Source organism: Podarcis raffonei, chromosome 2, assembly GCF_027172205.1.
Source record: "Podarcis raffonei isolate rPodRaf1 chromosome 2, rPodRaf1.pri, whole genome shotgun sequence".
Taxonomy (NCBI): domain Eukaryota; kingdom Metazoa; phylum Chordata; class Lepidosauria; order Squamata; family Lacertidae; genus Podarcis; species Podarcis raffonei.
In genome coordinates this window covers 48,978,703-49,006,085 of record NC_070603.1, presented here as the reverse complement: position 1 = coordinate 49,006,085, position 27,383 = coordinate 48,978,703, and the positions used below count along the sequence as shown (strand labels likewise).

At 41.7% G+C, this 27,383-nt stretch overlaps 1 protein-coding gene across 2 annotated transcripts in view; it reads right to left on the bottom strand.

Annotated features, from left to right (window-relative positions):
• WWC1 (WW and C2 domain containing 1) overlaps positions 1–27,123 on the bottom strand; it is a 78,670-nt gene extending 51,547 nt beyond the window's left edge. Inside the window, exon 1 of one of the 2 annotated variants that reach the window (XM_053376503.1) lies at positions 26,474–27,123. In XM_053376503.1, the coding sequence (XP_053232478.1) occupies positions 26,474–26,678 (205 nt within the window). In that variant the 5' untranslated portion in view covers positions 26,679–27,123. The remainder of the gene's footprint in view (positions 1–26,473) is intronic. The other variant, XM_053376502.1, reaches the window with a different exon arrangement.
• Between the last annotated feature and the right edge of the window lie 260 nt (positions 27,124–27,383).

Genomic DNA, 27,383 nt, shown 5'->3' with positions numbered 1-27,383 from the left:
TTTTCTATGTCCAGTTCTGATCCATATTTGTTCCACAAACTTTGACCAAATTATTAAAGCAATAAAGTGGAACATCACTTATATAATATGGAAATTACTGGCAAACTAGCAAGAGACTAGCAGACTCCCAATGACTGGTTAATAATAATAATAATAATAATAATAATAATAATAATAATAATACCACCCAGCCGATCTGGCTGGGTTTCCCCGGCACTCCGGGCAGTTTACAGCATCTCTAAAAACATAAAACACCAAGCATTAAAAACCTCCCAATAAAAGGGCTGCCTATTCCAGGGCAGTCCAACTTTTAATGCTAAGTGGGCTGCAAGAGTACTTTCAGGCAGGAGACTTTTCCAGCCCCATCTGGACATGCTGAGGATTAAACCTGGAACTAATTGCAGAGTCAATGCTCCATCACTGAGTCGTGGACCTTGCCCAAATATTGTAATTAGACAACATCCCATATAAGGCTTCAACTGAGTTGCGCTGATCCTGAAGAACATAATTCATCGGGGGGGGGGGAGCAATAAAGGTACTTTTCTAATAAACATAAGGTTTTCATTTTCTGGCTGGTAGGTTGTGGCAAATGAAGTCAGTTAAGGGCTGCCTCACACATGTTTTATACATAATTTTATTTCTAATTACTACCTAGAAGGGATATGTGAACTACTGAAAAGCTCTGTTTTAGGCAAAACAAAAACAGCATCTGTAGTGCCTGATCAGCAATAAAGGATGCAGACACAGAAATAATGATTTAATGCTACAATCACTGAATGATTAACACGCATGTGTGAACCAGATAGTAGTGCACAGTAGATGATTCTCTATATACTTTCAAGTTTACTCACAGTTCTAAAATAGTAAACAATAGAGAAAAGGGCCCCCAAATTCTTCTCCAATGCAACAAAATGTTTCTTTTGTTTACATATTTCTAGGCTCCAGAGAGAGTTTCTGAACAAGAAGAATGTTTTCTGACTTTAGAGAAGACATTGGAGTGCTTCCAGCTGGAACCTATCTCCTCCTCTGGAGAAACAAAAAATTGGGTCAGTACACATTTTTAAAGGCCCAACAGAGATAGCTTCCGATGAAGAAAAATGTTTCTCTTGAACACTCTGACAAAATCAGGATAATGGAAAACTTGAAGAATATGGAATATGGAAAACTAGAATGCAAAGCTAATTCAGATCCATCACAGTACAGTTTTTATTCTAAAAGGTAACAGCCCAGCTATACAGATGCTCTCTTAGAAACAAGACCCGCCCCCCACAATCTAGTGACATATACATCCTAGTATGTGTGTGCATAGGTTTGCAGGCTAGACATTTACTAAAAAAAAAATCCACCAAAGAAAGAATTACAGTGGTACCTTGGCTTAAGAACTTAATTTGTTCTAGAGGTCCATTCTTAACCTGAAACTGGTCTTAACCTGAAGCACCACTTTAGCTAATGGGGCCTCCTGCTGCCGCCATGCCGCCACTGTGCAATTTGTGTTCTCATCCTAAAGCAAAGTTTTTAACCTGAGGTACTATTTCTGGGTTAGCGGACTTCATAACTTCATAGTTATCTACCATACTGAACAATGGCAGATTATTCCACAGCCAAACCAAAAATGTTCTGCTGCCTCTATGGGGCCTAATTTAAAGACAGCTAAAGGGAAGCTTGAAGCAGGTATGAAGCCTTTCTCAATATATCTAAAGTACTGCTTGAGTGTTCACATCTCCTTCACCCACATGGTATCTACAGCTAAATGTGCATAATTTCATTATTATAGTGGGATGGATGGGAAATGATGAGTAAGACTTGCACAGGTATGCTCTTAATACAATGGATTGTAAAATATCCTTGGTTTTAACACAGAATCATTATGGCAGCATATAACACTATGGCAATAGCATAGGGAACAGCTTATAGAACTATTTACAGCTGAATATATCTGGATAGATTCAATCATGTCTTATTGTAACACGTAATCACATAATGCTAGGACACAAATAAGAATTCATACTATCCAATTCCTACTTTTTATTTATAATAGTAGGCACTTAAAAGTTTTTTTATTTTTTTTACTCGTTTCCTTGTTACAAACACAGTGAGAAATAATTAAAACATAGCTGCTGAACCTAGAAAGTTTATATACCAACATGCCATATATCCTGGGACAACAGGCCAGGTCCTTAATGCATGCACATAGCATAAGGCAAGAACACTCCACTCCAGTGAAGAATCCAGATTAAAAGCCAATGTTATTAAATGGCTGCCATCTGCACAAATATCTGCTCACACAAGAGATTTACTCATTGGGGAGCTTACTCACTGCAGTCAGCGGCAGCTCCCATGCTTAGGGATTCTTGCATCCCAAGCTCAACCTTGTCACAATAAAATGTCTGGGGTCAGACATAACACTGAATCATAGTGTTGCTCTCAGGGTGGATTTGATTTAAATCACGATTTAAATCACTAGTCAGTAAGACTTGATTTAAATCATTTTTTTACATAAAGACTGTAAAAAAATGTTCCAGTTACAGATAGGTAGCCGTGTTGGTCTGCCATAGTCAAAACAAAAAGGTGCTACTGGAAGAATTTTTTTTTTTTTTTTTGTAAAAAATTGATTATACTTCTGGTATAATTTTAATATTTACAACCAGATGAAGATTTCATTTTTGGAATAATAAATTTTCAGAGTAGTTTTTACAGTTATATCAAAAATTACTGATTTGGTTATACTATTAGAAATACAAAGACAGGTAATTATGAAATTATTGTTTATTTTTGGACAACTTTTCTGCTGTACTTTATTGGAAGAAGAAAAATAATCATCTCCTTAGTAACAATTTATTTAACTAAAACAATATACATTATAGCATATGTATCCACGTTTGTTAACTGATGTGGTTAAATGATTTAAAAAAAAATAAATCAGACTGAGTCTTAGCACACATGAAAAACTTAAAACAAATCCTTATTTCCTGATGAATAGCCTTTAGACTATAATGTAACTTAACTGGAACAACATCTTTTCCTCCAAAAGCATTTTATTTTAAAAATCCATTTTTTTAAAAAAAAAAATCTGATTATTATTTTTTTAAAATCATTTATTTTTATCCACCTTGGCTGCTCTACAGAAGTGAGCCTGGGTGAGTGTTCGGTTCACAAACACCTCCCCCTCCCATGCTATGGATCCAAGGAAGAGATCAGAAGCTTTCACTTCTGTTTTCAACTAACTACAGTGACTCATTTTGTCCAAAGAAAGAACTGTGATTAGCATTAACTATAGTTTAGGAAAACAACCCAGGGTTGTAAACCAAGTTTGAAGTGGACTTGTTGCTCTAAATTCTACTTAAAGACTAACCACAGTTTGTCCAGGTTCAGCTGTAAAAAAGTAAACATAGTGTGTTGCTAACAAAATTGAAAGCTTCTAGTCTCCTCACTGAGGCCATACAAGAGGTTTTTTGCTCAAAGAAGGGGAAGAACTTGTATCTTCCATATCAAAGGCCATATCAAAGGCCTTATCAAAGCACCCAGTTTTCCTTGCTGCAAAGGAAGCACTAAAACTATGTTTGTGTGCTATAAAATCACTTCAGTCACATTGAATGCATTTTGTGACTTCGGCCTGCTTGCAAGCTGGAATGTTCATCCAATTCTGTAACATACCTTTGTGTACCCATTTTCCCTGTAAGGAGTTAAGCACCTTTAATAAAGTGCCAAGTGGAGTATGCTTAAAAGCTGTTTTTCCAGATCACTGCATCTATGGCACCACAAATGCCTGCCATGTTTAGTGCAAAAAACAACTTAGATGAGCAAATTAATCTTTAATACATAAAAATAAGCTTGGATCATGAACAAAAATGCAGATATTTTACACCAAACTGATGGCTACCATGTTCCTATATCACTTCCATAAGCAGCAAAAACTTCAAAGTTACCCAACAAAATGATATTGGGACGTTAGCTTAGCTACAACAATCTGACAGATTGCATGGTGCTCCATGGCGGCGAGAGGAAATTGTAAGGGTGAGCTGCAGCTGGTGCCACCAGGGAGACAGGTGGCGCCCCAAAGCTCCGTGCTTCCATGCATGGTACTATATGGCGCCCTGGCTGCTCACCAGGTCTTGTCGGGAAGCGACAGAAGCTGTGCAAGGTGACGCTGATCATCTGTGTAGCCAGCTACCAAGGGCAGGGGGCAACTGCTGTCTTCCTCCCCACCTTCTTTCCTCCCTTCTAATATAATATATCAGGATATTGCAAGGTTTGGCTGGTGATATATTACGATGTTGAAAAGCAGATAACACCCAGCCCTACTGATTAATAATAACTGTTTCAATGTCGTCTTCAGTTAACTTACTGCTCCCCTCACTCCCAGCTGTACCCTGTTTTCCAATGGTAAACAACAATTTATAAGCTAAAAGAGGTTCTGTGTACAGTGGTACCTTGCAAGACGAATGCCTCGGAAGACGAAAAATTCGCAAGACGAAAGAGTTTTTCGTTTTTTTAGTTGCTTCGCAAGACGATTTTCCCTATGGGCTTGCTTCGCAATACGAAAACGTCTTGCGAGTTTCTTTCCTTTTTTAAAAAAACCGCTTGAAGAGGTGCAGTTGCGACTGACCGTGCTTCGCAAGACGAAAAACCGCGCAAGACGAAAAGACTCGCAGAACGAATTAATTTCATCTTGCGAGGCACCACTGTATGTCAGTGAAAATTCAAATTTGGTGAATCTGCTACTTTCTGGGTTTAAGAAGAGAAAAAAGCTTCGCCCCGAATTTTGGATCCCCTCCGAACTGATACTAAAGTTCTGTGCTTGTTTTGTGCCGCAAACCCACTGTTTTGTGCCGCCTCCAAACTGAGTAATTTATGCACAAACCATGGTTACAAGTTAACACCCAAAAATCCAACATTGTGCAAACCCTCAATCAGTAAGGGGGAGGCAATTTTTGCTGATTTCTGCTTTCATCCCTTCCGAACGGGAAGTCCCTTCTGCTTCTGCTCACAGAGAGATCTCTGAGCAGAGGGAGGTACACAACTGGATACAATCTAGCTTCACTGTAATCTCTCAATCATCAATGGGGACATCAAACAGGTGAGCTAAGCCGAGAGAACTCACATTATCTTGCCAACAATGGAATTTCGTACGTATACAATATTAATTCTTCTGAAATTCCAAACACATGTCACATTTCTCAATTTATAATTATTCATTTGAAGTTCAAACCAAAGGTCAAGTTACCAAACAAATTTACAATGTGCTATCTCAAACACTGCCGAACTATCTAGCAATCATACCAGAGGTATACCTATGACACTTTTAACCCCAAAGGGCTTTCTTTTCTAAAGCAAAGGTAGCTTTAGAGGGGTGTATAGGGTAGTATCTCTGGTGGGGGACACCTTCTGGGGTAGTTTGTCCACCTTTGGTCCCCATCCTGCTCCCAGCTCTTGCCTGTGGTTCCTAGAAGCTGTCAGCATGCGACAGCAGCCACACCCTGGGAATTGGCTGGCTAAACCAGGTGAGAGTGGTCAATGGGTCTCAGTGAGGTGGATTTGAGCAGACAAGAGCAATAGTGGGTTCAACAGTCAAGAAGGCAGTTCCTGCACATGCTGTAGAGAGAAGGGCCAGATGAATATCATCAGCCTGGGAAGGTAGCCCATCTAGAAGGAAAATTCTGGTCCTAAACCTGTGCTGCCTTGCAGAAGATCTTCAGAGAAGAAAAGGTGAAGAAGATAACCCTACACAAATCTGGAGTGGAATCTCTAACACAGTTGGATGATACCTTATACATCATCTTCTGGCAACTTCTGCAGTCAAGCTGGAGCCAAACGTATTGCTCTGCTTTCCTTTGGACTACATCAGTGAGACCAAGAAAGGGGCCTTGTTGTCTAGGCAGCCCAGTACCTCCATACAGTGCCCCCAGGGGCACACTCCATTATCTTTCAAGACAGATGGATGCCAACAACAAGAGATATCAGAAGACAGATTACACTGCATTAGGGGCCTACTGGTCAATTTCTGGTAGTTACTAGCCTTCTTGCAAATAATGCTGATGAAATGCTCTGTCCCAAAAGGGTACTTCTTACATTCTTAACACATGAATTACTCATGCCTTGCCTATTAAGGGGTCTTGCTGTTAATTAAGTGCATATTTTCTAAATCAACACTCTCCTGGATCTACAATATCGAAGGCTGCTGAACTCTTTAAAAAGACACTAAAAGAACATTTTATATTTTGCTTGATAACTATTTAGAGCAGAAATAGTTTGTTATGTGCTACTCCTATGAGACTGCCTTTCAAAAAGCCTTGCGGTTTCTGTGGGCGGCAGCAGTTGCGGCTTGGCACAACCGTGGGTGATCTGGGGGTGCCCCAAACCTCCCAGAGGGCTGGATGACGGCATCATCAGTTGTAGCCAGCCATGGGAAGTGATGTGATTCTTTGCTAATTTTTATTCAAACTGGCCAGACTTCAGGGCGGAGCTTTGAAGACAGCAGCACAGTCAGCATAAGACATCCCACCCTCCAACACTGTATAAATTTGGCCCCACTTGAAGGTAAGCAGGCAGTGCATAAGGATGGCCTTGCCGTAGAGTAACTCAGTTGCCATATTTGAGGCCAGGGAGGAATTTTCCTGCAGGCCAATTAGGCCAGTTTGGGGGGTTTGCCTATATTGCAGCAACTGCCATAACTTGTTGGCAGAAAAAAGCATTGGGTTGGATCCTCGGACTAATCAGCGGTGGGTAGGAAGGAGCCTTACCCTCTCTCTTCCAGTTCAAAGTATCAGGGGACCCTGATAAAGGAAGAAAAGAGGAAGTCCATATGCTCAGACAGGGGCTAAAGGGCCATAGAACTCCCCAACTGGCATCCTGGAGGGGTTGTCCTTATTTGATCTGTGTCATATGGGGATCTTAACCCCAGGATTAATTAACCCTGAGGAAGTAATTAGCCAGCAACCAAGTTAGCTGACCTGGGATACATACCCAATGCCTAAGTCTAAGCCTTCTTACATCTGTAATCAATAAAGTTATGGCCATTTCAACCCCCAAATGTTGTCATGCCATTATTGCTTCCTATGCCCCTGTCCCAGCAACCCCAAGGCTTTCTGTGACTAGGCCAGCAAAGAATCACCATGCCTTGAAAAACAGCACAAATTAATTCTAGCAGTTCATTTTTCTCCCAGTGAGTTTTCTCAATTAGTTTGTACTAAATACTTCCAGAGGGGTAGCCATTTTAATCTATTGCACTGAAACACAACACACTCTCTTAGCACTTAAAGATGAACAAATCTGTTAACAGCATCATAAGCTTTCAGTGAGAGCTAATTGGCAAAATTGTTTTATAACGAATTTGTTTGTTTTTAGGTGCTACAACTTTCATTAGTCTTAAATGAAAACTTGGTTAATAGCTGGTGTGGAAGGGAAAATGAGTATTAAAAACATTTCTCTACCTCAAGGCTGGGTGCAAAATGTTCCCTGTAACTGTTCTTGGGTGTCAAATTCAATGCAATGAGTCTTAGGGGCCTGTCTCCCCTCCTCTGGTGTTAATTGTTTTCCTTTTCTCATGCGGCGCTATATCTTATCAATCTCGCCTAGCGGTGAAAGTGGTGAAACTATGTATCATATTTACAAATCAAGTCATTAATATGAAAGTATAATCCTTATTAATGTAACACTAGAACAACATTTTTGCATGTCTGTTGAATTTCCTACATGTGATCCCACAGAGATGGCATTTAGGAGATGGTTGATACTCTTAAGTACTTCACTGTTGGTTTTGAAATGGTACAGTAAAATTTAGCACTATGAAGCTTGGTCTATTTATACCAGAACACTGTGAATAGCAGATATTACCCACTGCATTAAAAAAATACAACACAAACCAGCAGCCCCCAATTTACTGAACTGGGATTAGTGAGCCAAATGTTTTTATTGATTACAGAAAGATGTATGCCTGCATGCACACATGCAAGCCAAAAACAGATTTTATGGCTCAAGTTCTGTTTCCCAGTCATTTACATACATTGTTAATAGTTTCTGCAATATATTCAATACGTCTGTGGCTTAAAACCTTCTGTGGTATACAGGATTAATCTGATTTGGGCTCATCTCCAGAAGTTATTGGATATGCTAAAATAGCAATATTAAAGTGATTTTTTTCTTACTGTGGGGAAGGAACAGCAACAACCTTACACAATTGACATTAGGAAGGGCAGGGCTGGTAAGCCACTGAGCACAAATAACTATGATTTTTAGAAATTAAGCACAGAAAACAAATCACCATAATTCCAGTGCTACCCATAGGTGAACAGAAACCTATAGACGATGGGGTTGTACCCAATCTTAGTCCTACATAGAGTAGACACACTAAAATTAATGGACAGGACTAACTTCAGCTCATTAATTTTAATAGGTATATTCTTAGTACAACTTAGGTGGATATAAACCAGTGGCTTGGAGCCAGAGTTCCAGTGAGCAGCACTCTAGACTCACTGGATGTTCTCACTGGAGATGGGGGAGGTAATTTTCATGGGTGGTATTCAATGCAAGTCCTGCTCAGAGTAGACCCATTGACGCTAGTGAGCATGACTAACTTAGGTGCATTAATTTCAATGGGTCTACTCTGAGTAGGACTTAGCTGAATACAACTCGCCAATCCCTCCTTTCCTCCGCAGTCCCCTGTGCCCCATGAAAGCATTCCATGATCTTTTCCAACAGTGTGGAAAGTAGTGGAGAGGGGAAAGAATCAGCAAAAATCATCTTCCACAAGCACCCTCCCTCCCTCCAGAACCTGCCTCTGCTGGATCACAGTCTCCTCTTCAACTACAAGGTCAATGTTGGATCCAACCCAATGCCTTGCCCGAGGCCACCTTCTGAGCACATATGGCTCAGATGCAATTTGAAGCCACGTTGACACAATAGACACACACTCACCTACTTCAACCCACAGTGTGTGTTCAGAACTCATTGTGCAATAGTATAATGCACCAATTGTTTGACTCTTCTGAGGTGGAGATACCTGCTTTTCTAGCATTCTGATCTTGCTGTGAAACATACCACCTTCTTCCACATTTTGCCATGTTATCAGATTACTGCACTTCAACACTTCAACTGAAGAGACCCTTATTAAAATCACTTCCCCTGAGAAATCCCATTTTCAAAGAGGACATTTCACAGCAGCGACCACAGTGAGTTTTATTTTATCTTATCTGAGTTACCTACTTAAGTGCCGCTATCAAACACAAGCAGCTCTAAAGCAAAACTTATTAAGTAACTGCTTCCTCACAAATACAAAGTTGGGTGGGGGAGGGCTTTTTCCCATGGAAATGCAGTACCTCTTGGCAGTAGCAATTCACCTGTGTCACAGTAACGAACGTGACACTGAGGTTTTGCCCCCAACATAACTCCAGGTTGTTGTTTTTTTAAAAATGTATGTGTTCAGTATTAACACCTTTTATCTTGATCCGAACTCTCAAGTACTTGAGATCATGTTCATTTCCCTCCTTCTCTCAACTGAAGTGAAATCCCAGGAATGTGGCCATGGGCTCTTGTTTACATTCCCACCCTCCATGTATCCTGGATACCGGATCAAGCTGTCACATTCCACTGAGCCAATACTATATAAACCAAGAGTCCTTCTGGTGCATGTACATAGCTACCTGATTATCAAGCCCCCGCCACCGCCGCCCTAAGGAATCCAAATTACACTGCTTCTGAAACTTAGGAAAAAGCGAATTGCCTGTAGGAACAGAAAACATAGGGGGGAGAAATCTTTAAACATTCTACAAAGAGTTCTGGGTAATTTTAAATACTAGCATTTTAATTGAGACATGGACCACAATCCACTTCATCGGAGTCCTAGACCACAAACAGACCTGTTAAGATTTAAGGTTCTGTAAGATTCTCTGTTGTAGTAATATAGGGCTGCTAAGACCAAGCACTATACTACAGAGAACTAAGGGGACAGTCTGCACACAACTTGTTCATGTAAGCACTCCATTGCTGGACTTTATCACTATATACTGCAAGACGGGATGGGGGATTTGTGATTTTAAAAAAATACAGGGAAACAGTTTATCTAGGCATAAAGAAAATTACATTTCAAGGAGCTTTAAGCCAAGATTTCCCCCCAACATGCTATTTTTCTATGTCCAATGATTTGTTATTATTATTATTTAAATAAGGAGGAACATTCAAATTGTTTGTGTTTGAAGTATACCCTCCAGGAACAGTTTTGGTATGTGATGTATGTAAACCAAGACCTGCTCTCTATCTCACCTCATACAGAGAGGAAAGTAATGTCCTCCAAACAAGGCCACTGGTTCCCAAAAGTGTCAAAGGAGAGGAAATTTCACCTGTCCTTTGGTGAGGTGAGAGAGCAGTCCATTGCAGTTCATTCACAGCAAGTGATTCGGTCAGGACGGGCACCTCCAGATGCTGTAAGACTCCAACTCCCATCAGCCCCAACTAATGCGACCAACAGTCAGAATTTATAGATTCCAACAATATCTGGAGGGCCACAGGTTTCCCACTCCTGCTAAAGGTGAACATACATTGAAAATCTGACAAGCATTATAGGAAGTAAAAGAAAGTAAAATGCTTGTGCAGATGTCATTTTTAAAGTATATTTGCAGAAAGCTGTATGCTGAATTTTCAAGGAGCTATGTTGCAGGAAACGCAGCAGAGGCTTGTGGAAATTTCAGCATAAGCTTGCATGCACTGCAGTCTACTTCATCAGATGCATTTAGCCTTATCCTGACTTGCTAGTACACATGAGTACCTGGGAGGTTGTAAACAGTGCAGGTCAGAGCGAAATAAGATGTATGAAGTTCATACAGAGACAGTGACAATTACACCATTAAGCAGTAGTCAACAGGTCCATGTGGTGTGCTCAGGTTGTATGGTGCATGCCTTGTTATAAAGAGTTGAGGAAATGCATATCTGATTGAAAATTAAGTCAAACTGATCATAAGGAGTCACATATTTATTATAAGGCGTCAAAAACATACAGGGGAAAAAACAAAGTTAAAATAGAAGTAACTTAACTCATGTGGTTGGCTATTTTTCCCCACAATCACATATACAGAGCTTAACTACCATATTTTTCGCTCTATAAGACACACCAGACCACAAGACGCACCTAGTTTTTGGAGGAGGAAAACAAGAAAAAAATTATTCTGAATCTCAGAAGCTAGAACAGCAAGAGTGATTGCTGCACAGTGAAAGCAGCAATCCCTCTTGCTGTTCTGGCTTCTGGGATAGCTGCGCAGCCTGCATTCGCTCCATAAGACGCACACACATTTCCCCTTACTTTTTAGGAGGGAAAAAGTGAGTCTTATACAGCAAAAAATACAGTAAATATCCCTCAAAACATTCTTCTCTCAATGTCCAGGAGTGGAGAGAGGAGGGGAAACAAGCAGCAGACATGTTGAGACTATAGTGGGGAAAAGGCACCATTTTAAAAGCACCACAACATACATTCCCGACAGCGGTGGTACAGCTTGCAGCAATATAAAAAAAAACAACCACTTGCCACCAAATTCATAGTTGCTTCTGGATCTCAGACTAAATTGTGACCATCTTGAATGAAACCAAGATTACAGCAGCAGGGACTCCCATTCAGGCAATTTATCACAAAGCACATAATCCAATCTAAAGTCCCTGGAGATTCTGCACCTGCTCAGAGGGAAGCCTCTTGTCACTATGGCAGCAGCAGTAACCAGCAGGCAGCTCAGAAGAGCATCCCCATCTGGCACTCTCTTGGCGTATTTACCAGACCATCTAATAATGCGTTAGAAAGTCAACCTTCAGAAACACTGTTTTCATTTTGGATTCTCCACCCCCACTGGCTTCACACTTTAGTTGTCCTCGTTTTAAATGTCTGATTCCTACACCTCTGAAGAGCAACATGAGTGCAGCGGAGCCCTTTGTGGAGTCTGCACGTTGTTCTTCAGCACAATGAAATCAATGTGCTGTGGTATCCTTTGGCATCTAACAATGCATTGGATGCTACTTTACATATCCTCCCACATATCACTCAAATGTCAAGGTAATCACAGAAGCCAGGGAGTTCAGAAATACAACAGAGTCCATCTGCACCTAAGGGACGTGGGTGGCCCTGTGGGTTAAACCACAGAGCCTAGGGCTTGCCGATCAGAAGGTTGGAGGTTCAAATCCCCGCGACGGGGTGAGCTCCCGTTGCTCGATCCCTGCTCCTGCCAACCTAGCAGTTCGAAAGCATGAAGTACAAGTAGATAAATAGGTACCACTCCAGCGGGAAGGTAAACAGCGTTTCCATGCGCTGCTCTGGTTTGCCAGAAGCAGCTTAGTCATGCTGGCTACATGACCCGGAAGCTGTACGCTGGCTCCCTCGGCCAGTAAAGTGAGATGAGCACCGCAACCCCAGAGTCGTCCGCGACTGGACCTAACGATCAGGGGTCCCTTTACCTTTACCATCTGCACCTAGTGATGTTTTCGAACTGAGTAGAAAATGCTGCTTTCAACAGATCAAATGCAGGTCATTAAAAAAAAAATCTATTGGAAACATTTTTTTCTCAGCAGTGACTTTAACATATTTTTTTAACATAGCAACATTCTTTTTTTTCTTTTTAGAAAAGTGGGGTTCTTGTTAGAAAATATGCTTTGAAGTTGAAGATTTAAAGCATAGTGTCTGTTTTATAAACACTTATTGAAGAGCCAATCACTGGACACCTTTTTGAAATGCATCCCTTGCCACTTCAAATGATAGAAATGCACCAGAAAGGGGTAGCATTGGATAACTATCTAGTTTTGCGCTTGAAGTAAAAAAGGATATATGAAGAACTTATGAATGGACCCAAGACACTAAATAATTTCTGTAAGTTTTATTTATAGCAGCAGTGTTGTTATTTACATGTACCATAAGCAACAATTGCTATTTCTGGCCTAGTAAATGACTTATTGATACACACAAGGCTGTGATCAACCATGAAATAACTCTGCAGGGTTCAGTCTGAATTAGGACAATGTGAACCAGAAAACCACTTAATTGATTTCTAAGCCTTTGGTGCAGCTTGATCACAAGTAGATTAAGTGATGTCATATTTAAGGGGCTTAACTTTCAGGATAGGAAGTATAGAAGTCACATATGGACAACCCAGGTCACATCCCAAGGCCACATGCAAAACTCCTGGTCCCTTCTATGCAGCCTCCAAGCCCGTCTTCACTCCCCTGCCAATTAGCACAGGAAGCAGCTGAGGAACATAAAATCAGAGTGCCAATCAGATGGAGAGGGGGAGAGGTGCATGATGGTAGAATCCTCCACATTCCACAACATTAATCTTCAATTTGGAGCATGGGGAAGGGGAGAGATATTCCAACTGGTGTATTTTATGCATACGGCATATCTCATGGAAAATGTTATCATATTAATTTTTTACTGATATTTTAAAATTGCATTTTGCTACCTTTCTATTGAGTTGCTTTTGAGTATATTTTATAGAAAACAGGTTTAATGTAGCCAGGATCCCAAGAGCTGCCTAGAGTCAGACATAGATCATCTACGTGTGTGTGTGTGTGTGTGTGTGTGTGTGTGTTAAAAAGCAGGTGTCATGTGAAATGGAAGGTGGGGCTACTTCTTAAGAAACAAAAGGTCCTCTTAGCTCAGAAATTTCCACCAACAGCAACAAGCCATGACTGTTGCTGTGTGAATGGTTGATTACAACGTTCCAACTCAATTTAGGTCACAGTCAGTCATCAGGCTAGTATCTTCTAAATGTAAGATGCTATGTACACAGATTTGGAAGACAGAATTACCATTCTGGAGTAAAAATGGTAAGGCCGCTAGTTCATCAATACTGAAGGCAATGTAATGTCTCCAGTAGTTTAGGGTCAAAGAACAATAGCATACCAGTTGCCAAACAGCAACACATACATTTTTTGCATTCCTTAGTTACTTGTAGTCATAAATAACTAATATTTAACCATGTAGAATGTCACTTTGACCTCACACATAATGGCTTCATAGATTCTTTTAGGCAGAGTCCAGGGTCATTCATGCATGTTCATTTTCTCTAGTATTCTTTCACACTCTTGTCTTAACTTTAAGTTCCATCTCACTAACCACTATCAGAGCACACCTTGTGCAAGAATAAGTAGAACTGTTTCCTTATACATCTTCCATATTTATTCTGACAAGTCTCATCTCCCTACTCTCTAAAAGCAAGGATGTTCTTCACTTTCCATTCTCTATACCAATCTAGGCAAAATATCAGTTCCAAATGTAATATGATCCTGTTTTCAGCCAGTCCCAGATGGGACTGGAGCTCTTGTGCTTGACGTACCCCACTTCTGGACCACTGCAAGTCCTGTTTATCCCTCATTCTGCATTTTCACCAGGTACTGGCCACACATAATGACAACTAATTCTGTATCCTAAAGTTAGGAATCCACTTTTTAACAACAATGAAGGTAAAGGGACCCCTGATCTTAGGGTCCAGTTGCAAACGACTCTGGGGTTGCGGCGCACATCTCGCTTTATTGGCCGAGGGAGCCAGCGTACAGCTTCCGGGTCATGTGGCCAGCATGACTAAGGCACTTCTGGCAAACCAGAACAGTGCACGGAAACGCCATTTACCTTCCCACCAGAGCGGTACCTATTTATCTACTTGCACTTTGACATGCTTTCGAACTGGGAGTTTGGCAGGAGCAGGGAACGAGCAACGGGAGCTCACCCCGTTGCAGGGATTCGAACTGCCGACCTTCTGATCGACGAGCCCTAGGCTTTGTGGTTTAGACCACAGCGCCACCCCATCCCTTTGACAATGAAAGTAGAGGTTCTCATATTACCAGCTCTTTCATCAAACATACCATTTAAGCACTCAGCACTGACACAGAATATGTTCAGCTTTTGCTTGAACCTAGTCCAGCGAAGAAACCTTTCATTAACCCCATGCCTGTAAAATCTGCCATTCCTTCCCTGTTGGCATCTATACTGGTAACTTTTGAAGCTGCTTGGGTACATTCGTTGCAGGCCTGATATCATCCGTCAACGGTTTCTGTCATTGTTAGTGACTGTTAGCATCAGAGTTTTGGCCTTGACTGAAGCAGCCTTGCAGTTTCTCCACTTCCTGCTGGTAAGGTCACTGCCCAGGCAGAGGCAGGTCACGGGCTGCACTTGCTGCAAGCAGCCCTATCCATCTGCACAGCCCAACCCACCTGCTCCCTCTTTCCTTACAAATCTTCTGGAAGACATTCCCTGCCATGAATCACTATGGTGTTCACACAATACACACAGAGATGTGGCAGTACTTGGACAGTAGTTTATGTATGCAAATAAAAATTCCATGAAGCCTGTTTCAGATTTCTGACTCACTATTATTTTCTAAATACATATAACTGAAAGGACAGTATGTGAGGAACCCAAGTGTCAGAAGCTGAAATGCTTGTAGACAACACAGCTCACAAAGGCAGTGGGTTAAAAAGCAAAGCCTTATTGGGCCATCTGGCTAACCCTCAGACATAAAGGAATTAAGACTCTGAAATGAACTCTACAACAAAGAACAGTTAGCAAAACAAAAACAAACAAAAATCAGATAGAAATGTTCAAAGGATTTAGAAATTTGTAAATACAATTAAATTTTGGCATTTCATCATTTTACCTGACTAAGCAGCCCAGGCATATAATAATTTACTGAACAAATGATAAGCAATCCTGTTTTGCTCCGTTAGTTGACTTCCTTCTAATTAATGTACACACAGATGAGCTAAAACATGTGGAAAATCCAAGAGCCAGCTTAATAAACAGTATTCTGAATGCTTGTGAGGCTGGGTATACAGTTAGACAACAACAAAATAAAGTATTCTGTCCCGTCTTATGAGGAAAACCTATTTACTTATATATAAAAAAAATTTACAGACCCCCAAAATCCCAATAAAGCATACAACAATATTTATAAATTAATGAGAGGGTGACTGGACCCAAGTAGATGTAACATGAGAATGTAGAACTAGAATCACCCTAGGCTACAGGAACACATGCCATCAGAAAGAGAAGAAACATTAGCATAGGATTGTTCTTTAGGAGTTCCGTAAATATGGTTGATCTCATAAATCAGTGACGCTGTTGTTTCAAAGGAGCTGATTTTTACTCATACAAAACAAACAATTGTGGAACTAATATGATGCAAGTAGAAGAGCACATGCTTTGTGTGCAAAAGATGCAATGCCTGGCATCTCCCTGTCTCAAACCCAGGAGAGCCACTACAAGTCAGTGTGAACAGTACTGAGATACAGTAGATGGACCAATGCTTTGAATAACACAACTTTCTATGTTCACAAGTAATAGCTTTGCAACCTAAATGAGCTAGTTTTAGAAACTGTCTATGGGAAATCTTGATACCTCTTGAACATGAAGGTTTTAACAACAATATCCAAATTCAGAAGGTGCACCCAACCTTCTGTATATATATTCCAGAATACAGCCCTGGAAAATGCCATTGCAGTTTTATGTCAGTTTCCTTAAGTATATTCTTTAAAGGTATATAATATTTATAAAGGCATTTAATATTGTTTTTTATTTATAAAAATCTGTATATACCAATTTGTCATAAATAGATATCAAAACCATAGAATAAAACCATAAAAAGTTAAAAACAGACATGACCCTACACGCACAGTTTCTTGTTGTCAAATGAGCCTCAGCAAATTGAGGAATGGCCAATAAGGCTCCCACAGATTATTTCAATGATCAAGCTGGGATATAAGGGTTCAGGCGATCCCTGAGGTACCCTGGACCAGAGTTGTTTGGGGCTTTGTAAATTAAAACAAGAATCTTGAACTTGGTAGTAGATGGGCAGCCGGTGCAGGTGTTTTAACAATGGTGTCACATGAGCCAGCTTAGCCCAGCGGTTTGATTGATCGACCAATGCATTGCTTGGATCCTGCAATCGCCCACAGCGGTTTGAAACCCGAGGGTGCTACATGGCTTAAAAAACAACAACAGTGGTCTCACATGTTCTTGACCAGATGCTGCCATCAGCAGTCCGGCGGCTGCATTGTGCAGCAGCTGGAGCTTCTGAACCAGACCCAAGGGCAGCCCCACATTTGGACTACAAGTCACACTGAGGGATTGTTGTAGATTTAATGTAATTAGAAGGGTGGTCTAATGCTAAGACAGTACTACTGATAGGTCAGCTCTTTTGCTATATTAAAGACATCAACTTTCCAGACATGAGGATAGGTCAATAATTTGTATGGAAGTGTATCACTCATGTCACATTAGAGCAGGAATGGAGAATGTCAGGCCCAGAAGCCAATTGTGGCCCTCAAGGAATCTCCATCTGGCCCTTGAGAGTGTCACTGGACTGTGATAATGGCTCTTGCCATTATATCTGACTTTATTAAGGCTATTAAACAAAAGACTTAGTTGCGCTGCCCACTTTTGTTTCCGGCATGCAGCCCTGCAAGGCTGCCCATAAGAGAATGTGGTCCTCAGGCTGAGAGAGGTCTCTGCATCCCTACTTCAAACGGCCTGATAAGATCCCTGGGGCATCGGCTTAGCGGTCCTGCTCTATGAAGAAGAACCAATTCCAATAAGACAATTGCAGTTAACTGGTACATGCATTGTTTAAAGAAATAGATAAACAATGTAATACTATCCTATTCTAGTCATTAATATTCAGCGGGTGCAACCCTACAAGCCAATACAATACTGTACAATAGTCTCTGATTCAAGCAGCCTGGACTTCCTCCTTCACACTACCTATGTACACTCTCCCACTTACTCTGCCCCCGGTTCAATCCCACTGCTGATTTGGGAAGCCATGTACACACATTAGCCACCATCCACATCTATCCTGGGTTTTCTGTATGGGTTTTTCCTGAACCAGCTTCAAACCAGCAGCCAGAAAGAACTACCTCTCTGTGTTTTAAGCTAGTAACCATGTGCACAGCCACTGACTACCACAGGCTACCCCTAATTAAGCCATCACTCTTGCTTGCTGTAGAGCCATGTAAGATGAAGAAATGAGACATGTGCCAAATTACCAAACATGGCATTTTCCGCAAGACTTCAAATGTTAAATTCCCAGAGCAGAAACAACATCTCTATTACTAAATCCTGACTTTTCTCGAAACTCTTGAAAAACCCACATTAAAATGACCCAAATCACATTTATAGCCTCACGGGGGGGGGGGGGGTATAGCCCACATACACAAAAGTCTCAGTTTGATATTCTTCTTTGTTATCTGTATTTTAGTACCAAAAAAATGTACTTTTGTACTAAACACAGTCATTGTAAAATGTGTTTTGAAAGGAAAACACACAGTATTCAAATATTTTATTCCAATTGCTACAGCAAGGATGTTATTTATAAGTGCCTAACAGCCAGGATAAGATTTTAAACATGGGCCTACAGAGAGATATACAATCAGTTATGATTATTGCAAAGTACCTTCATGAGTTTATAGGTGTAAAGTACTTTGATCTTCACTTGTATTGTCTGTTACATAAATGCTAAACAGTTATATATAGGTAAATCATTTATTTTTTAAGGTAGAAAATCTCAGTTATAAACATAGTTCAGAAATTCACTTTAAGTTTGTAATTAGTAGTTAAAAGATGCCTCAGTGAAATGCAATTAAATTTAGTTAAACAAAATAAGAGTTCTCAAAGAAAGTGATTTGAGAAGAAGAAGAAAGTGCAGTGAGAAGCACAAACAACAAATACCACAGGGCCAATTTGCAAATGAAAACCCAGTGTGTAAAGAAAAAAATCTCAGAGATGTGGGGCATCTCTCAGCTGCTTTTGTTCCTTTTCTTGACTGCTCTCATTATTCTTTTTGGCAGAACTGCAGCTTATGCAGCTGCAGACTTTCCCAATCCAATGCCTGCTGTTGCCCTTTCTTGACTGGGTAGCAAAGCAAAATCACCCAACTGCACTCATGACGGACCCTAGCCAAAGCTGGCTACTTATCCAGCCTTCTCTGGAGGATGAATTCAGTTACAGTACCAACAGAACACATTTCACATCAGCCGATCAACAGAAACAGAACAGAACATCACTAAACTGCAATACTGGAAGGTGGTTCCAATCTGAAAGTCTATTGGGGGAAGGGGAGGGGAATTGAAAAGGACAATGAAGAGAAAGAGTGCTTTGATTCTCCACCCCCACCAGAGTATTGTAACTTTTCCAGAAGACTGAGAAGTATATTTGACAGTTAAAGAGAGAGAGAGAGTGCACCTCAAACCTAAGAACTATTAAAACTGTATTAAGAAAGCCTGTTTCCAAGACGAACAACTTAAGTGCACCTTATATCCTTCTGGTGGGGTTCAAGTGAACATACTTAGCACAATGTAAACCAAATACAACAATTTTTTAAAAGTGAGTTTTTTAAACAGCACTTATTTTAAACAGCACTTAAAGCAGTATAGCAGAGGAAGCATTCACATTGAAGTCTTGCTGAGAAACGTGTTTATTTTGTCACAGGCATTGCCCCACATTACTCCAGCGGTCTGTCTAACTTGGAAGCCAGGCTGGAATAAGATCTTCAGAATGCCAATGTTAACACACTCAACAGCTTTTTTTTTTTTAATTGACGCTGGCTTGACTGGCATTGGGAACAAGTATCAGCAATATTTGCCTTCACATATTCAAATTTCTCTCCAGAACCTTAGGACACAAAGCTTTAAAGCTTGGATTTCATGTTTTTTTGGAAGCCAAATCAAAATTAGATGCATTATTTGTCTCCACCCCTTGCAGTTCCTCACAAGTAATATTTATCAGCTAATCAAAACTTGTAAAACAAAAATTGAATACCTGCTAGAAAAACAATATACTGGTGGCATGGCTCAGCTGGTGATCAAAGATTGCCTGCAATACAAACTTTGGCGTAATCCTACAGAGCTGCATGGCTGAGTGCTGTGTGTGTGCGCAAGAGAGAGACAGAAACAGAGAACTCCTTGTAAGCTGCATCCCCTTTGTGGGAGACCGTGCAGGGGCCACATGACTGCAGCAAGGCAGTGCCAGAAACAAACGTGAGTGCATCTAGAAACAAAAGCAGACAGAGCAGTGGATGTGGCTCTTACCTTTGTGCAGTAGGCTACAATCCAGCCACGCAAGTCAGAGGTATGTAGACACACACACAAACACAAACACACACACAATCTCTCTACATTCAGGCAAGCAAGAGACATTATCGCAATTCAAGGACACTGTTCAGCCAGGTGAAAGCATTCAGGAGGGGGAGGGAAAAGACCTGTGAAGGATGTGCTCTGAAGAAAGGGGGTGTGGCCTTTGGAGAGTTGGGAGGGCCCAACAGAGAGGATTATGGGTCAGCATTTGGCCCTAGGGGCTGAGGCTCCCCCATTCCTGGTTTATGCTCTTAGGAAGCGTATAGTTAGGCAGTGTTGCCACAGAAGAATTACACAGTCACTAGTTGGCAAGACTCTGACTGCCTTAAATTAAAGCTGAATGGTTTATTGCTAATAGTTAAATTAAAACCTCTGCTTCACCACAGATGCTGCCTCGATAGCAAGGTCAGAAAAAGATGAGGAGCAATTTCCATATAGATTGAACAACACTGCAAGATCAGATAGAATGTAGATGAGTCAATTCAAAAATGCAGAGGGAAATAAACAGTGTTTAAGAAACAAAGGAATTGTCGGAGAACATTAGTTTTGTGAAAGGTAATATGTGGTGACATGGATTCATTCCATTATCTGGGTTCAAAGGAGTAAAGAGGAAGTGGCAATCGCCACCCAGCCTCTTTCTGCCAACCTTCCACTTGCAGGAAGTTGGGATCTATGCCCACATACAAATGCACGCTCTGGTTTAATGACTATCACTAGTACTATACCGGAGAGTGCTTTGGCTTTAGCATTTACTAGTGTACCATAATTTACTGCACCAGCACTAAGTAAGCATAATGCTTCATGAACCTTGTAAATAATGTTTTAAAGGGTATATAAACTCTTGAAAATGTCCATGTATGAATGTTTCAAGATCAGCAGTGATCTAGCATTTTAAAAGTTCAAGATTAAAATTCTCAGTCATCATTTCCCTTTGTTTCTGCTCATGGCAACGTTTTGTGTGCACAGGCATTTGTTTTTTAATAAACCTTTCATACAATCACGCATATGGAACCCTAAATTCTACTCCTTAAACTAATCTTGGTAACAGAAGAAAAGCGTAGAAAAGATATACTGTATATTAACCTGCAAATATTTAAGTTACCTAGGCAACTGCAATAAAGTACAGTGGTACCTCAGGTTACAAACATCTCGGGTTACAAACACTTCGGGTTATAGACTCCGTTAACCTGGAAGTAGTACCTCAGGTTAAGAACTTTACCTCTGGATGAGAACAAAAATCACGCGGCGGTGGCGCAGTGGCAGCGGAAAGCCCCATTAACTAAAGTGGTACCTCAGGTTAAGAACTGTTTCAGGTTAACAACGGACCTACCACTGTACTTGACAATGAAAGGAGGGGGGACACAGAAAATAATATAGAATTTACATCAAGGAGGCAGATCCCCCTACCAATCTAGGTATTTAATTTTATTATATATGTATCCCCCCCACTCCTTTCCCTTCAATGAGTTCAGAATGATGTACATGAGATCATTCCCATTTTATCCTCACAACCACTCTATATTAGACAGCTTGAGGTAAGAACTCAAGGTTACCAGATGAGCTTCTTATGGTCAGAGCAGGGCTTTGAACCTAGGTCTTCAAAGCCCACACCCAGCTTTCACTAGAAGCTACACCTAGGTTACTCTCCCCCACCCCAGTTAGAGTCCTTTATTGCTCACAATATATTTCTGTGCATTTTCTCTACAAGCATACTTCAAAACCATGCTCTCCTATGTTCTCACAAACATAACATAGGAAATGTGAAGTGGCATCCTAGATGTGCACATAAAATGAGGACTACTACATTCTTGCAATTATGGATTTATGAGATATATTATATATATTATTAGGATTCCGGGATGCAATATAGTTTACATAACTAACTGTTGCTAGATTGACCCAACCACGTTGAGAACAAAGAAAACAATCATTTTAACTATTGTTATATCATCACATTTGTGCATATGACATATTTTTTGTGGAAAGTAACATGGTCCTTAAAAGCCTAGGTGGACCGAAACCATTCACCCTCAAGACTGAAGCTATACAAGTTCTTAGGTCACCTTAAAACTACAAGAACAGAGAAACTGGTGCACTGCCACCCTGTGAAATCAAATACACAGCAGTGTTCCTTCAAGGTATTTGTTATAGAACAAAATATTGACAACAGGATTTCTGAAGCCACACCACATATGCACAAGTCTTTCAGTTGTTTACATTATTTCAGTACCATTTGAAAACTAATTGTTCATTAAACTTAAGCTGCACAAGATTAAATTCTTCTGAGTTCAAAGCAAGATCAGTTAGACATGTGAGCTGACAAGGCACAAAGTCTGAAATTTCTTGCCCATGCACGATTAGTATTTTTAATGGAAAAACAAAGCTATATTTGGATCAACCTTTCTTTTTGAGGCATTTTTTAATATAAATAAATAAATAAGCCTGGTTACAATATTTGCCTAACTTTGCTGGAAGGAGGATAGAAGAAATCTTTTGCAAAAGGAGTTAAATGTTATCTAAAATTTCATATACACTACACTGTATCATATGCACTGTATACCTTTCACAGAAGTACCATGAACTTTAAAACTTACAGAGAAGAGGTCAAAAGAGAGAGAATTGGAAAGAGGGGGAAAATAAAGCAATAAGTGACTCAGCAATAAATAAATAGATAAAAATTATTTAGAGCTCTCTTCCCCAACACGGAGCCCTCCAGATGCTCTGGACTGTTCATCCTGCACAGCTGCTCCAAATCCAGCACCCACATTAATGTTCTAATTGCTTAACTTTAGAAGCAAACACTATGATATTTTGTACAGCTCAACAAAATCAACATTTGTCTGCATATATAGAATCAAAATGCAATGGATTGCTAAGATAGCAAAACTGGTGTAATAGGGTTTTTGAAGGTTTTCTGAATTAAACTGGTAAGAAAGAGTAGCAAGGCACAACAAAATACACATTTTTAGTTCTGCACTTGAATATTTTATAGTGCTATTAAAATCTTAATTTCCAACACTTTTAATTAAAACACAAAGCGAACCTTTGCCAAATTTCAGGTTTTCAGCCTTCAAAGACGTTATGCTGTTGCAACTAAAAACAATGAGGCAACCAAATTACCTGCATTCTTACAATCTGGGAGTGGCAACTTGTGATATTTGGGCTTTGCCCAAATGTGTACAGCAGCATTACATTTCCAAGAATACATACTTGTTTTTACTCACACCCAAACTGCTCCCCAGAAAGGAAATAAATAAATAAATCTCCAAATACTAAACACTTAAAACTTTGTCAGCCATGAATGTGACCAAAGAACAGTGTGAATACTGTATCCATTACAGAAATTCTACAAAGCTTCTCCACTCTCAAACTCTTTGGCCAGACTATCATCTGCAAAAGTAAAAGCCCAATAAAGTGAGGTCCAACACAAAATAGATTAGGATTTTATACTGGTCACAAAAACAGTCAATTTACAGAGTTTTTGCTCTACACTTCCTACCATTCATCTTGCTCTGGAACAAATTCCAGTATTCCAGCCATATTCTAAACGTTAAAGTATTTTATTTTCATCTCAAACAGAACCTTAACCCATATATGCATACTTAAGACCAGTACATTTTTTTCTGGGGGGAGGCAGGGGTACGCATACTCCTAAACATTTTGTGAATCTAAGTTTGGCCTCATTGAGGGGCAGTATTTCAATATGAGTAGGAAAATGAGAGTACCCCTGAACATTTTTTTTAGGAAAAAAAGCACTGCTTAAGACTATCATACTTAGGTATTTCATACTGATTTGACAGTTGGTGCCATCAGAATAGAGATAGGCAGGGATGTCCTAAAGTGTTTTCATCTGAAGAAAGTGTTTCAGAAGTGGGGCAAGTGAGGAACCAACATGTACACTCACAGAACTTCTACATAATGCAATCTGCAAGATAACCAAGTAATTTTAGGTAGTTGCACAGAGATTATCATTGCTTTTGGCAACAGTCTCCTATAAGCAATAGATCATTGTGTTCCTGGTGGCAAATTTTGATGTAGCTGTTCCTAAAAAAAATAAACTAAATTGGCTTAGCATGTAGCAACCAAGGAGTCTGACAGGTTCTATGCACCTGTTTGATTTCTCCAGTTTCCTGAGACACACCTTCAGTTGAGCAGGTGCAATTGTGTTCTGACAAGTCTTAAAAAATGGAGGAAGGAGCTAGTCCTGACTAGCATCATTCCAGGTAACATTCAATTTACATAAATATCTGGGAACCCATTCAAATGTCAGGATTCACTGTACAAAATGCAAAAAGGTAAGGGTAACTATTAGCAAGCAGTCGCTACAACCACCAGCAGGACAGCAAAATGGAGCCCTTGGGATAGGGACTGGTATGCTGAATTTCAAAGTTTCATGCCGAAGCTGAGCTTTAGAACTTGTGCTGTAATAATATAGAATGAAGCGTCCCTGATGTGATTTGGGAGTGGATTTCCCAAGCAGATTTCCCTGGGCACCAAGTAACCACAGCACTGGCTACGCCATATTTCTGGAATTAGAGGACAAGACTCTTCTTGATTCTCATAACTTCCCCACCCCGGGAGTGTCCCAAAATTCAACTATTCTGGACAACAGCCATACAAGAAATATGTAAAATAACTAAGCAAGTAATAGACATCACCCCAGAATTGGCCCTACTAAACATCTTCCAAGACAACAATGCCCATTTACACCACAAAGAACTCATAACCCACCTGCTCTCAGCAGCCAGAAACACCATAACCAGACACTGGAGAGACCTGTCAGGAGTAAGCATGGACCAATGGTACCAAATAGTATGGGAAACAGCCCTACTAGAAAAATTAACTAATAAACTGAAACTGACACGGGGACAAACAGAAGAAGACGCCTTCACCCCGGTATGGCTCCCCTTTATCACATACACAACCCAACAGGACAATGACAATAATCCACCAACAGCATACAAATCAATATGGCTAACCTGATCCAAAAAACACACACACCTCACTCACACACGAAAACAAAGATCACCACAGCCAATCACAAGCAAACAATCACACCCTAGGCCAACCCCAACCTCTCTCACCACCAAAGGAACACAAGTAAACAACACAAGCAACGCTGACACCAAACTCTACATACATTAAACATAATAGAAACACCACCACCCGACCCCACCCCCATCCATCTTCCCTCTCTCCACCCCCCCTTTCTTTTTTCTTTCTTTTTTCTTCTCCCCCTAATGCCTCAACAAATGAAACGGATTTGTAAAAATGTTACATGGAAGAAGAAGAAAAAATACGAGGCACTACACTTCTGTAAAACAAGAAAATCCTTAATAAAAAATATTTTTAAAAAAATATAACTTCCCCACCCCTTGCCTTTTTACAACTTAAGGCTAAAATAGAAAGGTGTCAGGCTCCTGTTGTGAAATGGGAAAGGCAAAGAGAACTGTCGCAAGTCTGTAGCAGCCTTTTTCACCTGTACAGTTCAGTTTAGGACTGAGACAAACTTGATATAGGCCACAAGTAAAGTGCTTAGCCATGTAAACATTTCACACATGCCTATCTCATATACATGCATCTACTAAATGGAGAAGCACCTAGAATGACAGGTTCTGGGACCATTTTGTTCACTACAAAGCTCAGGAATGAAACTCACCAGGTGGTTTGGGAGCACACACTGTAAACCTATTCTACCTCACAGGGTGGTTGGGGAATAAAATGTGGGCGGGATAAAGAAAATAATGCACACTACCAGAAAAGTGTGTGCAGAGGTCTAAAAAAAAGGAGTAAATACAATTAGCTTGAGGTTACCAGCAATGTACCCGTCCAGGCCTCTGAAAGCTTGTGAGTACTAAATGCTACATGTGAGTGGTTTGTCCCATATGGCAAGTTGATTTGAACAAGGCAGACAGCTTCTAGATTAGGTCTCCTTCCCATGGTGTCTTTCAGCCATTTACAACTACACAGGTGCCAGGGGCTAACGCTTCCCTCTGTCTGTCTGTGTGCGCGCGCGTCAAATTTAAGAGCCGAGGGAAAGGCGCTTTGCACATGCTCAAAAACCCCTTTCTGGACTGTACTAAAACTTCGCATCTTCCAGAGTGAGACCAAGCATTGAAAACAGTCGAGTCCCCCTTGCCCGGCCGGCCCCAATCCTCGCGTCCCTCTTGCTCTCAAGTCACCCCTCCCGCTGACTAGCTTCGCGCGGAGCTGGAGGAGGGACGAGACGGAGGCGTGTGGAAGCGCACGCTTCGCCCCCAAGTCGCTCCCCTCCTGGCCCGGGAGAGCTCAGGCACCTGCTGCCCTCGCCTGGCAAGCCAAGCTCCTCCCAGCCGGCCAGCCGGCTCGCTCTCTCTCTCGCTGGCTCGCTCTCGTCCTGCCTCACCTGTCCCGCGGGTCCACCCAGCTGGTGGTCTTGGTGGCGTGGTCGATGTAGTAGACTTTGCCGTCGTAGTCGCGAGCTTCCTCCCAGCCCTCGGGCAAAGGCAGCTCCTGCCTGGGCATCTCCTCCTTCTTCTTCTCCGCCGCCGCCGCCGCCGCCGGCAGCAGCAGCAGACAGACAGACAGAGCGAGCCCGGCAGCGGCCCCATGCAAAGAGCTCAGCAACCCCCCGCCCAGCCCAGCAGCTGGCACGGCGGGCCGGGGCGAGGGGCCGCGGCGGGCCGCGGGGCGGGAGCGAGGCAGCCGGCGGGGCGGGAGCCTCGCATCCTCAGCCGGGCGGCGCTAGGGGCGGGGGGGGCGAGTTCGAGTCCTCCAGGTGTTGCAAGCGGCGCCGGAGAGCCCCGTCGAGCCTCGCTCTGCCCGTCCCCGCCAGGAGCAGACCCGGCTCCCCTCTTTCACCTTCGCCGGGCAAGTTCCCCGGAGCCCGTGAGCTGCAAGGCCGGCGCTAATCCTTCGACGGGGCCAAGCCCACCACGCTCCCCGCCAGGCTTTCTCTTGTGCCGCCAGCCGAGCTCCCTCTCCGTCGAATGGCTCCGGCGAGAGACGCGCACAATGCTCAGCCTGCCTCCCAGGTTCCTTCTTTCCCCGCCTCCTCCGCCCCTTCTCACGCCGGTGCTACTGTAATGCAGGTAGTAGAGCCGCCTCAACCTTGCATGGCGCTCGCGCACACTCGCACGCAGAGGGGAATGTGTCGGAGGCGGCTATTAGCGCAAAGACGGCCAGCCCTCTGGAGAGAAGCGCCGCCGCCGCCGCCTCCTACTGCTCCTGCCTGGAGCGGGGAGCTGATAATCCACGGGGAGCCTTTAGATACTCCCCAGCCTCTGGCCAGGTTGGGAGCGGCCGAACCTGGAAGG